Source organism: Aplidium turbinatum, chromosome 2, assembly GCF_918807975.1.
Source record: "Aplidium turbinatum chromosome 2, kaAplTurb1.1, whole genome shotgun sequence".
Lineage (NCBI taxonomy): Eukaryota > Metazoa > Chordata > Ascidiacea > Aplousobranchia > Polyclinidae > Aplidium > Aplidium turbinatum.
Window position 1 is genome coordinate 40,897,917 of NC_137473.1, and position 15,416 is coordinate 40,913,332.

Here is a 15,416-nt window from a genome sequence, read left to right on the forward strand (position 1 = left end):
AAAGTAACTAGTAACTGTAACTAGTAACGATAACTAGTTACTTTTTAAAATCGGTAACTGTAACGGTAACTCAGTTACTATTTTGGCCAAGTAACTGTAACTCAGTTACTTTTGAAAGTAACTTTGCCCACCTATGCAGAGATCTTTATCCAATTCCAAGTTAATCGTAGCGTAATAAGGCCTGCAATGTTCGTTGTGATGTCACTGTTAATGAATCATGTGTCGTTGTAACATGCCAGATTTTGCCAGTTCTGATAGACATGAGAAAATATTTAGCCTAAGTTAGGCTATTTAAATCATCAACAATGAAAAAACTCACTACCTTCTAAAATCACATCATGAAAAGCATGACCAACAAAAGGCTACTTGACCACACGAAAACAGAAGATCTTTTAACTATGACAAAACTACAACCAATTGCAGCAATATCATCATAATCCATCGTCGGTTTGTTCCCCACTAGTGGGGGTGGCCGATTGTTTCCGCGCAGGAATTGTTTTTATCCCTTTTCTCCATTTCACTCTAATAATAAAATCAAAAGTTTTAAAACTATTCGGCCACACTAAAAGATCATAATTCGGAATCAGCAAAGTTTGCACAGAAGAAAAAATAGAAGGAAATAGAAAACGTGGCAGACAATCAAAACGATGGCAAGACAACGTTCAATCATGGACCGGACTCAACTTGGCGACACTCAAAATCGCCACTCTTGGAAGCAAATAACCCATGTTGATGCGCAATCTGCTGCAGGCGGAGATGACGACTGATGATAAGGCTATTTAAGAAAGACATTGTGAGAATGAAGAACCGCTACAGTAGAGTGAGTAGACAATAGTTAAGGTTACGTTACTATTTCAGAAGTAGACCTAACTATTGCTAATTGTACATTATCTTTGAGTAATTCTAGAAGCTGTGTGGTTGTAGCAGCAAATCACAAATTTTCTTCTATCTAGACTTCTACGGCTAGCCTAGATGCTTATTTTTCAAAGCTTGGTAACGTTTGCAAGTGGCGAAGTGTTATTCAATGTAGTAGCATATTACTTTCAAAAGAAAGAAATACCTTTGGAGAATTTAATTCAGGTTGCTACTGATGGTGGGCAAACACGTTGGATTTGTCACAAAACTAAAAGCAATCGCACCTCATGTCAAACACATACATTGCGTTATTCACAGGCAACACCTTGCCTAGAAAAAATTGAACGGAGACATGGAAGAATCTTTGCGATTCGCAATTTCAGCTACAAACTACAAAAAGCAAATGCCCTTAATGACAGACTCTTCTAGGCTAAACACTGCGTGAAAGTTTGAATGAAAGTTATGTTACGTTATTCCTACATACCGAAGTTTAATGGTTGACAAAGGTGATTGCCTGAATAAATTTGTTGAATTGTGGGAATACTGTCATGATATTTCTAAATGCAAAAAAGATTTATAATGGTTCACATTAAAAAAAATCAATTGAAAAAGCTTGCAATATTCAAGAATCATTACTTGCTGATAATGTTAAATTAAAAAGGTTCTCCTTGAGTGAATATTTAAACTTGTTAATCAACTAAATTTGTGTCTGCAAGGAAATAAATCTTATCTGATTACATGTGCTAAAAAAATAAAAGTATTTATACATAATGTTCAAAAAAAATGTATGACAAAATCCATTTTGAAATTCTTGTGCTGTAGATCGCAATTTCGGGTATCGAACCGTCTTCAGTACAACTTCATCAACAGCATAGTACAGTAAGATTTACAGCGGTTTACTTTAAAAAATGACAAAAAATGTTATGTGGTTGCCAAGAAACAAATTGGTTTGCGAGCAGTAATAATGACAATTTTTATGCAAATTATGAAGGTAATTAGGTCATACAATACAAAAGTGAAGAGACAAATATTAGAGAGGGGATTTGGAGACGGCAAGCCACCATCGCATAAAAGTGACTCAAAATTGCCCTATAAGTAACGTGATCCACAGATACAGTTACTTTCAATTAATACTGTATGCAAAAAATGGGGTAGGCAATTTAACGTATTAGAGAACAACTACACTCCCAGTCAAGCTGGCGCAAGAGAGAAGCCAAAATTACAATTTATATATTTATATAAGTTTGATCTTTGGGCTAAGCATTTTCAAAGAAAAGATTTGACATTCTTCTCCGATCTGAAAAATTTGTATAAAGATAGGGTGGCTCACTAAAATCCATTATATCTGCCACCCTCCGAAAACGTGATGCATTAAGAGAAAAAAGACTGTGCCAAAAAAATTGAAATCAACAAGGCTGGAGGTGGCACAAAAAGTAGAATTCTTTTGAAAATAATCGAAATTGAGATAACCAAAAGATAATTCAAAACAAGTGTTGAAAATCTGTTGAATTTCACACGTGACTTTAAATTTCAAAGTAGTTTTTTATGTACCTAATTGAAGACCCAAACGTTTTGTGCATAACAACAGCAAGATTGAAAGTATTTTTTCAAACGTTGAATTAATGTGAAAAGGGTGATTCGCTTGCTGAGATTACACTTCTTATCAACAAGTCTCTCTGATTGATGTAGCAGACGCGGAATGGCCCGTTTCGGTGAGTCCGATTCGGTGAGTCCGATTCGGTTAGTCCGATTCGGTGAGTCCGATCCCTTAACGGGGGATTTTTTCAATTTTTTTTTTAGATTATTGGGTACCGTAGCCTAATTATCATTACCGTTTTAGGGTTAAGGGTTAGGGGTTAAGGTTAGGGGTTAGAAGTTAGGAACTCACCGAATCAGACTCACCGAATCGGACTCACCGAATCGGACTCACCGAATAGTAGCAGACCCAGCAGACGAGCGTACTTTGCAGACAGATTTCTATTGAAACATGAAGATAATTTTATAAAACCAGAAAACTTGACCTGTCACACTCCAGTGGCTCTATGGATGTTGGCACCATCACAATTCCAATTCACTTTATTACTCCATAGTTCATTACCGAATGAAGTTTGCAATAACGCGACACGATGCATAGGTAAGAAACAACATTACATGCAAGAAACTATGAAACATTATATAAGTAGACAATAAGTTGTAACTGAAACCCAACGAGGATATGTGAAGGTCAAACGCACACCTACAAGTATGGCATTCTCGGAAACCTTGAGAATGGATCAGTATTAGTACGTAGCAAAGATCTGCGCTAAGGCTCCGCCTTTGAAATATTGCTGCTTGTGATAAATTATTCCACCCACAAGTGGCTTCTGATTAGGGAGATGTGATATAAGCGCGTTGCTTGACAACCTGGTTAGATGTTTTAAAGATCAAACAAGGACTACTCGGTTTGAGTAAATGAGATGTTCAAACATTGTATAATGTATAGTACGCATGCAAGGTAATTTGAATGAGTAAAAGTGACACCCAAGTTTAGTTTGGAGGCTAATGAAGTATAATTCACAGCAAGATATGTTTGTAAAAGTTGCATTAGGAACTCTTTACAGAAAATTGCAAAGGTGAAGATTAAAGTACCAGCAAAATATTGAGGTATTACTTAAAAATCTGATGTTAAGTAGCTTGGCATTTCAGAAAACTTTTGACACAAACAAAAAACAACTTTAAAACACAATAAAAAAAGTCCAATGATCATCATGATATCAAACCAGAATAGTTTCCCTTCATTGATAAAATCTCTCGGTTTCAAGCTTGAGGATTTTGCTAAATTAAAGTTTTTACAGTTGAAGTGACCTCTTCTTGCTCGTCAGCCTGACAACATCTGGTGTAACATGAGTAAACGGCGTGGGAGAGGAAGACAAGAGACACGATTCCGAAGTAGCCACTGCAACAATGAGAAGGTTTTCATGTTAGGCGCTAGTCATGTCAGAAATCATCTTGCAAAAAAATGTTTCTAGTTGATATATTACAAGTTTCATCATCACATGCAACATAGGGGGTCACCTCTGTCCGTAAATGTAAAATATCACAACACAAACGACGTACCGATAAGGCTTTTGCTTTTCACGAAATTTAAAGTCTAGCGTAAAAACAGCGATTTTGCTAGCTAGGTTGGCCTGCAGATGCTGAATCAATACAATTAAGTTATTATTGTAGTAATTAACAGCTTATTATTGTAACTCTTTACATTATTTAGGCCAAAAAATCATTTTTGTAGGCTAGAAAGTAATTTTTGAATGAATTTAATGAACTTTAAATATGAGTAAAAAGCAACGTTCCCCACCAGAAAAAAATGTAGCGTCTTTTTAGGCAAACATGGTGAAAAACACCAAATATTAAGCCTATGGGAGTTTGTACAGGAAGAGCAGTCTCCCCATCGCACGCATTATCCGCCACTACCACGCCACTTTATTGTATATCTACTTGCAGACTTTTAAAACCCTTATTAATTAATGACAACCTCCTCGAAGTTAGAAAAGCGTTTTTTTAAACTATAAAAATGTCACATGTTAAACAATATAAGAATCTTCTACTTGCACCAAATGTTCAACAAGAAACGAAAATCCACACAAAGAGAAATAAGCTAACACAAACGGCAAAAGCCATCGCCAAGTGGTGGCCAAAGTATGACTTAATTACAAAAGCCTATGGACCACCTCGAGAGACCACAGTGCATCATTAGGGATCCATGAACCCACAGTAGAAGCCCTTAGATTACGCTCTACATCACAAACACTTAGTAACATGCAATATCTGCACTCCGGTGATTGGCTCTGGTGGAGTGCAAAAGTAACGCACCTGTACACAATGAACTGTGTGACGACATCAAGCGCGAGACCAGCCTGGTCGATAAGAATCACTGTGAGCGTCGTGTTGAGGGCGACTGCAACGAAGGTGTTGACACCAAAGACCAAGGCAAAGCGACGGGTGGTCAAGCCAACAGCGATTTGGAATCTAAAAATTGTATGTCAAAAGTTATCTTTAAAAAAATTAAGCAAGCGCGGTACACAAACAGAATGAAGACTTCAAGTCCTAAAGTAAGGTTCAAAATAATAAATGTAGGTACTAGGTAGGCTAGTAAAAATGAAAATTCACATTTTGTAGTTTTAATAAGTTTACCAGTAAATCAAAAAACACAAGCCGGTGAATCAAATGGGTCTGCTACTATTCGGTGAGCTCCCAACCTCTAACCCCTAACCCTAAAACGGCAATGATAATTAGGCTACGGTACCCGATAATTTAAAAAAAAAATTGAAAAAATCCCCCATTAAGGGATCGGACTCACCGAATCGGGCCTTTCCGGAATCAAATCAACTGTTTCTTCAAAAGTACAGCTTGTGCATTAAATAAAAGGATGAAAATTTTTGTTTGGAAAGACGATCATTCCTTGAAACTGCGACCAACATTGAACACGAAGCAAATCACAATTTATGTTCCCATGCTGTTCTATTGCATCCAACACAAAGTCATCGGGCATATCCAGTGAGGCCCTCGGAACACATGTCGCACACCTTTGATAAACCATTTCTCATGGAGTAGCATTACTTACTGTGTAATTGTAATAACAATGTTGTAGAGACATATAAATATGACGTAGGCTGCATAGCATATCCAAATATTTGTGGTCCAATACATCGCCATCAATAATCCGCACTTGGCCAATGAAAATACGCCGAGGGATACCTCTCCCCATTTCGACCAATCAACGGTGAGGTAGCTAACGCCATACGCACCTAAAGCTCCTACAAAGCAAAAATGCATTTTCTTTTGACACTCGAGTCAATGGTACCAAAACACTTTCTATGAGTATTAGCAGATGAATTCATTCATTTTCACACTTCATTGTGTTTCAGTTGGGATGATACTGATAGGGAACAATATGACAATGGGTGATACTGAAAATTATTTAGGTGGTCCTATCTATACCATATAAACCAGATTTGTTACTTTTAGGACGCTTCAACAGTAATTTGTTGCAATTACAAATCGATTTAACTCCAGTATTTTTCACGAACAATAAATGTAGGAAAGGTTTCCACGAGCTAGTGATACGCGAAATCTTATCTCAAATACAGTAGCGTTAATTTCCGGCCCTCCTTTGATAACACAACTCACCACAAATCATGCCAGTCACTGCGACGCCACAGATCGACAATATGCTAGTTAGACGTAGATATACCGAGGTAAAAAAATGATACGGATAAATACAAAGGTACATCTTGCACACTTGGCGTTTAAAAACAGACATTATATTGTATTACCAACAAAAATGCTCAAAGTTATGACCAATCAAGAAAAATTTCTCACCTAATACGGTAGCAACTGATTCCACAGCACCGTTGTACACGTCATAATCTTTGCTGGGTCGAATTGATTCCCAGAGGTTCTGCACGTAGTTAACGACCAACAGCCAACCGCAAGTAGACAGGGCCCACCAAATGGACCAACGCAACAATGTCGCGTTCAAGTAGCATTGTTTCAAGTCACGCCACAATAGTAGAAGAGAGTTGCGCTGTTGAAAAATGACACATTATCACAGCTAGCAAAATCGGTCCTTTTTAACTTGTAAACTTCTAAAAATAATCGATTTTGCTACATTGGATATTTTTGTCTGAGACAAGATTACAGTCTTTCTAGTAGTGCAAGCACAATGAACAGAAAATAAACATTTATAAGAGAAAGCGTGTTAACTTAGCGAACGAAACGTCAACAAAAGAAACCTTCTTATATTTAATGTTTATTGAGTTCCATTAAGGATAGGGAATCTCCTGACTACGAAGCAGCAGGCCAGCGATTCTCCATCAAGTATCAGAGTGAAATGCATATGCCATACATAAGGCTCTGCTGATTCTCCATCCATTTTTAATAAAAAATACTGAACTACATTTAATGTTTATAGAAAGTAACTACTTTTCGAAGCTGTTGCAGCTGGGCCATCGCATCATGTGACCACGTTATGTTGAGTCAAAGCAACTAACCAAAGTGAGGTTTTTTTAACGTTGATTTTAGGATTCTCAACGTTTCGTTACGTCACTCATGCTGAGAAAAGGCAAAAACATTTTATGTTTTCCACCATTTTTATTCTGGCGTAATTTATTGTTCCCCTCAACAACACAATCAGAAAACGAGATGTAAACGGGAACAGCTGTTAAAATATAAAAATTTGCAAGCTTACTGACCAAGCTTTATAATACGATTCACATTTGGTGATGCCTCACGGCACACCAATTACTTGAAAAGAAAAATGTGACATCTCTATTCAAAACGTTGTAATCCTATAGCATAACGTAATTGCTATAGTTCTAGATCTTGCAAGAAAGCAGTTTACACACGGTAGAACTGAAATCGCAGAGTTTAGGCCAGTAAAGTATAGGCCTACCTCATACAGCGTTCTGTGGCATTTCAGTTATTAGGCCTTCTGTTCTAAAATAAAATTCTATCTATTCGACTGTACTCCTTGGCCTCCAGTATGTGAAGGCGGAAAATATACACAAGGAATTGAATGGTTTCAATACTTGTTTTACTTTTGTAGGTACGTTGTGCGACGAGATTGTTAAAGCTTTTTGAGTAAAAACGTACAATATGTAAATGCAGTAATTTAGCGCACAACGCAACATATCAAGAAAAATAAAACAAGCAAGCGTCAATACATTGAAGACAGCAAAGTGTGTGCAACAACATCCCCCTCCCCCCCCCCCCGCTAAGCAAGCTCGTACTTATTACATCGATTCAACACCAGAAAACGTTAAATCAATTGAGTCCAACATTAAAGGGATTTTGTGGCTGGGTTGTGGCAGTGGGAGCAACTAATAAACAATCACATTTCTGTATGAACAGAACCGAACAGCCGTTTCAGCCACGAGGAGCTTGTCAGCCTGCGCCTATTCTGATCACATGGTGTCAATCGCCACTTATTGTGATACATTATTTTCTTCTCGGTGGAGAATGAGTCAAATGTAGATTGATTGACACAACCCCAAACGGCAAATCACTTGCTTTTTCATTGATTCAATGTCTACAGATGTTGAATCAATGTAAAAAACAAATGACTTCCCGTCTGGGATATGGCTAAAGCCAGTGCTACTCAAACTGCTACTCAAACAAATTTGTTTGCACAATACGATGCATCACATTTAAAATTTAGCTTCATAGCAACAGATGACGCTGGTGTGCTGAAACCGCAATATATTCAAAACATAAAGAAAATATAACTAAGTCAATAGAATTTTTGAAAGAAATCAAAGCAAATCAAAACCTGCCCAAAAACAAAAGTATAGAGTATAGACAAACATTCTCTTATAAAATCTTTACCCGCATCCTATGTAACGATAAAGATTGCAAAAACTCAAAAATCGCACACCGTTGGCGAAATATTAGTCAAAAACTGTTTTTGAATTTGCTCAATATAGATTTGAAAACCAGGATAGGTTTTGTTAGTTTTTTTTTTCCTTTGATATATGTGACCAGTACGCCGAATGACAATAAGACCTTTGCAGGTAGGCTGTGTTAAAAAGTTTGAGTAGCACTGGCGTGGCCTAAGCAAATCAGGAGCCTACTTACCACTGATGGTGCTGAATAAAATGGAGTCCCTTTAAGGGGCTGTGAATCCTCGGGACAATCCTCTTTACCGGTCTCGTCTTCTGACTGATGGGTGAAGAAGAACAAGGTCGTCTTGGGCATGGGCAGAAACCAGGAAATAACGAACGCGATGGACACGTTCACAAGGGATATGACGTTGAGGTAGTAGTACGATAGGTGGGCCAACGATACAAGAAGTTGACTAAGAATCGAACCCAGGAAGTAGCCGACTTGCGTCGTGGCTCGGACGTATGACGTCACACGCTGATAGTGCGATTTGTCCACAACACTGTAACGACAGAAGCGAGTAAGAACAAACTCTTCTACGCAACAGCAACACCCAAGCTCACGTTTCAATGTCAACGGAAGTTGAAAGAAAGTGAAAAAGGCAACTTTTGTTAGATGGGATGCATATCAGCAATAGTTGAAACGCAGTGACACCGCATAGTAGCAAATAGAAGAAGTTATTCTGTCGTGAAAGTTTATATAAGAACTAAAATAAAAAAACGTATAAAAACGTTATCACAGAAAAGTGAAGCTTAAACAAGAACAGCGGACCATAAAGTGCAAAATCAAACCAACAAAAGTGGGTTAAAAACTACACTAAAAGTAGCCTACTTTGACACCACAACTGGTTTTACAAAGAAGAACTTTTATTTAAATTGACAAAGTATTGCAAATATTTGCACAGAAAAGAAACTTTGCAAAACATATTTTGCTCAACCAAACATTTCGCAGACTATTGAATCCGAGGAAAGAAATAAAATCAATATTATCAAACGCCTGCGCATTATGTCGCAATTTAACTGTTGTTGGCTCTTTTGATAAGAGCTAACGTTTTGACGTATTGGTTGTCCGAATATGGTAAAGCATGCCTGTTTACTAGAATAGCCTCACCTGTAGATATACGAATAATATCCGACCTCACCCGCTGTGGCAAATGCGTAAAACACTTGCATCAATTGCATCAGGGGAACTCCCCTTCCGAGCAATAGCAACAACCAGCAACCGATGTGACTAAAAGAAAACAAACAAGCAAACATATCGAATTTTGATGATGGTGAAGGTTATCATTTCTTAAACTTAGGTACAAGTCGTCATGTGTTAATACTTTTTATTGGATCTTCCCTGCATACATTTCATATTTCAAAATTTACTGACCTTTCTTTACTGCAGTTTAACAATCATTTTCTTAATGTTTAGTGTCTCCGAGTTCGCTATGGACACCGTGCTGCTGAAACCAGTCAGAGAATACAGGAAAATCTCGATATCAAAATTGTGACCATTTTTAAATAGATTTAAAAGCTGATTGAGATCTACATTCCGAGATTATGTTTCTTGAACAAGAGGCCAAGAAACTGGGAACTTGAACAGGGTTGAGAAAAACCCGGGTTTTTTTAAAAGCCCAACCCGCATGGGATTTTTTTTAAAAACCCATTTTTTTTGGGGTTTTATTTAAAAAAGATGCAAAAAAGGTAGATTCATGCTTATTTCACCTCAAATACTACTTTTTACCAATGAAGTGCCTCTCACTCACAGTACAATGAGTACATGCTGACATAACTCAATAAAATAATGCACTTGGGCTGTTTAACTATGAGGCCTTCTTGCATAAATGAGTTTAATGTAGTACAAAGTGGCATTACTTGATTTTGTGTATATACAGAAATATCCACTGTGTTTTCAGTCCTAATTTGAAGTTTGTTTTAAGTACCTTGTAGTACTTTGGTTCATTTTTTCAATTTTCTGATAAAAATTGGACAAATATGATGCTCTGGGTTTTTTATGTTTTTTTTTTTGGTTTTTTAAGTGGGTTTTTTGAAAAAAAAACACCCGGGTTTTTTGGGTCGGGTAAAATACCGACAACCCTGAACTTGAATGATCAAACCTACAATAATTTAGTGATGGAATGACCTCCGGCTACCGAGGTGATACCCCGACTACCGATTGGCTCCGGCCCGGAGGTGTTTGCAAGCTGTGTGTGTGGTTGTGGTTTTTGTTTTACTTCCTTCACCAATCTTCATTCTACTTTCCCAAAGTCATGTACTTCACAAAAATCTTTGTTGCACATATATATGCAACATGGGGCGCTGCAGGGAATGTAAGATCAAAAATGGGATTAAGGAAGTCAATCAAAATCTTCAATATCTTTAAAACAATTCTACATCGGGGGATAGAAAACATTGCCAAATTTGAAATCTACCCAAAAATTTACTCTTGAAAGGTTTCTTTTAAAGGACTCTAAACAGTAAACATTGTCATGCGGCACCTTTAAGAGGCTTGGTGACAGTGGTATGCAATCATTCGTTTAGAACAATGATTATAAGAAGTAGATATGACCAACGGCCGGAAGTTCCGGCTGGAGCTGCAATCTAGCCGGAACATCCTGCTTCCAGCCAAAGTGTTGCCTCCGGTGCATGCTTACAACAGTTGAGGTCAAATGTGCTTCTTCAGCTCGTATGGGCTAAAAACTTAATTAAAACTCGATCTCAGAGATGTTAAATTAACTTTAGAAATTCCAATCCAACCATTCTTCAAGCAATGGGCCGCACATTTACTGTATTATATTTTAAATAGCTACAAGTTTACTTAAACTTTTAAGGGTTACGCTTTAGTGGCTGTAGTAATGAGCGCCATACTTTGAGGATCAGACATTAAAATCATTACAGGTTAGATTTACTGAAAATAAAAAGTTTGTTTTCTGCATACTGTAGTAAAACTCACCCAAGACCTTGCAGCAAAATGATTGGTTTATATTTGAGAAAGTCTGTGAGTAGAAATATCGGAAGAAGTAATGCAAGGTAAGTATATGTCCACACCGGATAAATCTCGCTCACCACTTGTTCCTCAGTGAGATTGTGCACTGGCCCCTACAATAAGTAATTATAGCTTAGTTGCATGATAACAGCATACACATATGTTGACACAAGCAAAACACTTCGTGAAAAAAGACAATATACTTTGTAAGAAATTTTTAATCAGTTTAAAATCAATTGATTTTTTCTGATATGTTTACACAGGTTAGGCTATGGCTTCAAGTGCAGGAGACAAAATGGTATTAAAACAGAATTCAAAACACATTGCTGCGCTTAAAGATTCACTCAAATATTGACACTTTAAATGTTCAATAGCAAAAATATAATAATTAATCAGCCTGCATTGTAATCACAAAAGATAAGTATGTACAATTGTACATATGTCTTGCTATATGTTAGCCTAACCCACCATAAGATATGGGGTGAGGAAAGGCTCAGAAGGTTTGATGTAGAGAAATAATCCATATGTGCACAGCAACACTGTAGGTCGAACCCAAGTCCGATCCATGTTGGGTATATCTGAATCTGATCCATAAGTCTGGTCCATGTTAACACTTGAAAAAGACAGTCAATATTGAACCAATCCGCTCAATTGACAATACAATTGCTACAACAACTGAGCAAAAATGATTTGAAATTCAAATTTAATTGCAAATAGCAAATCAACTTTGTTTGACTAGATGTCATTTAATCAAATTCAACTACAATTTGTCAATTCCAGTGAATGAAACATAACAACGTCACTACTCACACTGCTATTTTGCATTCATCAAATGCTGGCATTTGCATAACAATCTAACCTCTTAGTGTTATTTATTAAGTAAGAATCGATTTCGCTATAGTAATAGCATCTTCAGCTTATTCAAATAGAATCACTGGACAAATTTGATTTTGGTTCCCCATTACCAATGAACTCGGGTTTAGCTCTTATTGCTAGTTAAATCATTGAATAATATCCCTTGGTCAAATATGCTAGATCAGTGGTTTTCAACCAGGGTTCCGCGGAACCCAAAGGTTCCGCCAGTAAGTCTAGGGGTTTTGCAAGTTTACATTCAAATCGGAGAGTCTATTTTATTATTATATGCATGTTGTTTAAATATAATCATTAAGCACAAGAGGCGAACACAATTGCTGTCTGTGGAAGACGAACTTCGTGTGTGTCTGTCAAGCACACGAACCAATATTAAACACTTGTGCAAGAAACACCAGGCTCAAGTTTCTCATTGAATTTTTTATGAGAAAATAAATATAATTTTTTACAGTTTGTATTTTTATTGTAAATAAATAAATCTGAACGTGAGTATTTTAATTTAATTTTATTAATCAAATGATGTTTTTTGCATAAGGCAATTAAATTGTTGAACAGGGGTTCCTCGAGCTTTTGGAATGTTTCATTGGGTTCCATTCCACCAAAACGGTTGAAAACCACTGTGTTAGATGTTAAAAGCATGCTTGGATTTAAACCGAAATGTGAAGAATGGTGCTGAAGGGTTACATTACCTTCTGTTAATTGTTATATATATTTTTGACAACATACAAGTCGCGGTATTTCGGCATGCTATTTCTGCATGAAATTGTTGAGTTGTCGATTGAGCAGTTCTGTGAGGGTCTGAGGGACCTTTAGAAGCATATGATGTGAAACTAACTGTTTAAGCTAAGGTGTGTTAAGTGTCAGTGTTGCCACATATTGGTCACTCAGTCTACTAATGTCATTTTATCTGGCATAAGTAGACTTATGTATTTCTCTTGAAATTAATCAAAAACCTATAAAAATGCATTAAACTAACCTGAAGTGACTTCTTATTGATTCATAACCAAGACACAAACCAGTGGTTCCTGACCTTTTTTGAAGTGACCCAACTTTTCAAAAAAGTTATCAAAGTCAAGGTACCCCCACCTAGGGTGATTCATAAATTGAAATTTTTTTAATTCAATGGGGCACCCTCTTGTATCGTGTCAATACCTGAAAAAATAATCCTGTCAAATTTTTAGGGCAATCGAAAGCATTTTTAAGGTTGCTACCGACTTTGAAAGCTGCATATAATACACAAATGGGTCATTCCATATCAACTCAACGTCAACAGGGTGTGCAAGCTCGACCCTCTTAGATTTTCTTGAAAGTCACACTAAAGTTTCATATTGATGTATAATGAACACAAAAAAAATTTCAGCTCATTATCTCAAGACGTTTAGACCTTAAAGCCCTTCAAAGTCACCAAGGTCCTTCAAAATGGGTTCGCATGTACATTTTCCTCCATGTTTGGGTCTTCATAACTTTTAATCTAAAGCATTTACAAAGCTAAAATTTGGTATTCTGAGTAAGAAGCAGTCCTAGTTTTCATATCTACCACCAAAATTGCTAATTTCAAATTAGTTTTAGATATAGAACCTTTCAAAAATTGAAATTTTTTACATTTGAAATTTTTTTATCAATTTTTGATGTCCGCTATCTCCCGAACCATCTTTACACCCTCCAAACTTCAATAATTTCACATTTGTTTAGTGTCAGTCTCATGGGGGTTAATTACCAACTAGTATAGATTAATGATACGCGAAATGGAGTTTTGTGACTATTGGTTTGGGAGATAGCGGACATCAAAAATTGATAAATATTTTTCAAATTCAAAAATTTCAATTTTTGAAAGGTTCTATATCTAAAACTAATTTAAAATTAGCAATTTTGGTGGTAGATATGAAAACTAGGACTGCTTCTTACTCAGAATACCAAATTTCAGCTTTGAAAATGCTTTAGATTAAAAGTTATGAAGACCCAAACATGGAGGAAAATGTACATGCGAGCCCATTTTGAGGGACCTTGGTGACTATGAAGGGCTGTAATTTCTAAACGTCTTGAGATAATGAGCTAAAATTTTTTTTTGTGTTCATTATACATCAATATGAAACTTTAGTGTGAATTTCAAGAAAATCTAAGAGGGTCGAGCTTGCACACCCCGTTGACGTTGAGTTGATATGGAATGACCCATTTGTGTATTATGTGCAGCTTTCAAAGTCGGTAGCAACCTTAAAAGTGCTTTCGATTGCTCTAAAAATTTGACAGGATCATTTTTTCAGGTATTGACACGATACAAGAGGGTGCCCCATTGAATTAAAAAAAATTTCAATTTATGAATCACCCTACCCCACACATATGAAAAAAACTGCATAAGTAGGCTAGCCTAGTTTCTTTAGAAATGCATTCATCAACAATATGTGTTTGTGGTATTAAACAAAAAACTCATACCTTTGAATTGGTGCGTCAGCAGATAAATTCAAAATAGTTTTCAAATTGGGATCATAAAATTATTGGACTAATATTATTTAAGTTGTAGGAAAATATCTCATTAGCAACAATCAATCTATGGTAAATATGACAAAAATATGAATGCAGGCAAATATTTCTTTAAAAAAAAACACCACAATACATATCATCCTAAATAAAATCTCTCTGGTAAATATTCCTCCCAGTAAAAAGTTGAAACTATTTAGTGAAAGGGATCTTTACCAGGGTGGAGTTTTTTTCAGGGTAGATTTAATTTTAAACCAAGTTGAAATTTTTCCTTGAGATTTTATCTAATTTCCGTACCCTAAATTATCATACTGATACAAAATACAACTTCGGGATAAACATGATCCTTTTTAACTTAGCAGACACAAGTTATACAAATGAAGCAAAATTGGGGGGCATGACTCAACGCTGCTCATCTTGCATATACTACTGCAACATGTAAATGCAAAAAACTCAATAACCACAATCAGTAATTTTTCAAGACAAACATAATTTATGAAACGCATAATATAATATACATTATATTGTTGGGGCACGAAACAGCTTAATCCGCTTTCGCGAGGACAACACTAAAAGGCGGAAATAAGCCGGGCGTGAAATGGCGGATTGTCCGCAGAAGTAGCGATTTAATGCCGATGTAGAAAACGAGGAAATATGATCTTGGCGTCCATATTGATTAACATAGCGACAACTTCATCATGAAAGAATGAAATGTTGCAACATGGAAAAAGGCGAAATGCGATTTTTAACAACAACTCACCACCGAACCTACTTGTATATTGAAATATCATTGAAAGATATTGTTTAGAAGCAATTGTGAGGTCATTAAA

General features: G+C 36.4%; 1 protein-coding gene across 3 annotated transcripts; it reads right to left on the reverse strand.

Annotated features, from left to right (window-relative positions):
* Nucleotides 1-2,913: 2,913 nt before the first annotated feature.
* Nucleotides 2,914-14,657, reverse strand: LOC145764741 (thiamine transporter 1-like). Of its 3 annotated transcripts, XM_082576398.1 has the most exons (9): nt 14,542-14,657; nt 11,710-11,854; nt 11,209-11,354; nt 9,382-9,501; nt 8,467-8,773; nt 6,214-6,418; nt 5,456-5,648; nt 4,705-4,860; nt 2,914-3,790 (listed from the first exon to the last, which is right to left on the reverse strand). In XM_082576398.1, exons 2-9 carry the CDS (start codon nt 11,845-11,847, stop codon nt 3,670-3,672), a joined length of 1,386 nt encoding a protein of 461 aa, XP_082432524.1. In that variant the 5' UTR covers nt 11,848-11,854; nt 14,542-14,657; the 3' UTR covers nt 2,914-3,669. The 3 variants fall into 3 exon arrangements, 2 of the variants coding, with proteins under 2 accessions (XP_082432524.1, XP_082432525.1); XM_082576399.1 differs by lacking the exon at nt 14,542-14,657 and having other exon boundaries at nt 11,710-12,230; XR_014288518.1 differs by lacking the exon at nt 2,914-3,790 and having other exon boundaries at nt 4,724-4,860; nt 5,192-5,648.
* Nucleotides 14,658-15,416: the final 759 nt, after the last annotated feature.

Bases quoted from the DNA above. Each gene is read 5' to 3' on its own strand.
- LOC145764741 (XM_082576398.1), bottom strand. From the start codon at position 11,847: ATGGACCAGACTTATGGATCAGATTCAGATATACCCAACATGGATCGG. The intron at 6,419-8,466 runs GTAAGTAGGCTC...ATTTTTCAACAG, and splicing joins TTTATTCAGCACCATCAGTG to CGCAACTCTCTTCTACTATT. The intron at 5,649-6,213 runs GTGAGAAATTTT...TTTGCTTTGTAG, and splicing joins ATCAGTTGCTACCGTATTAG to GAGCTTTAGGTGCGTATGGC.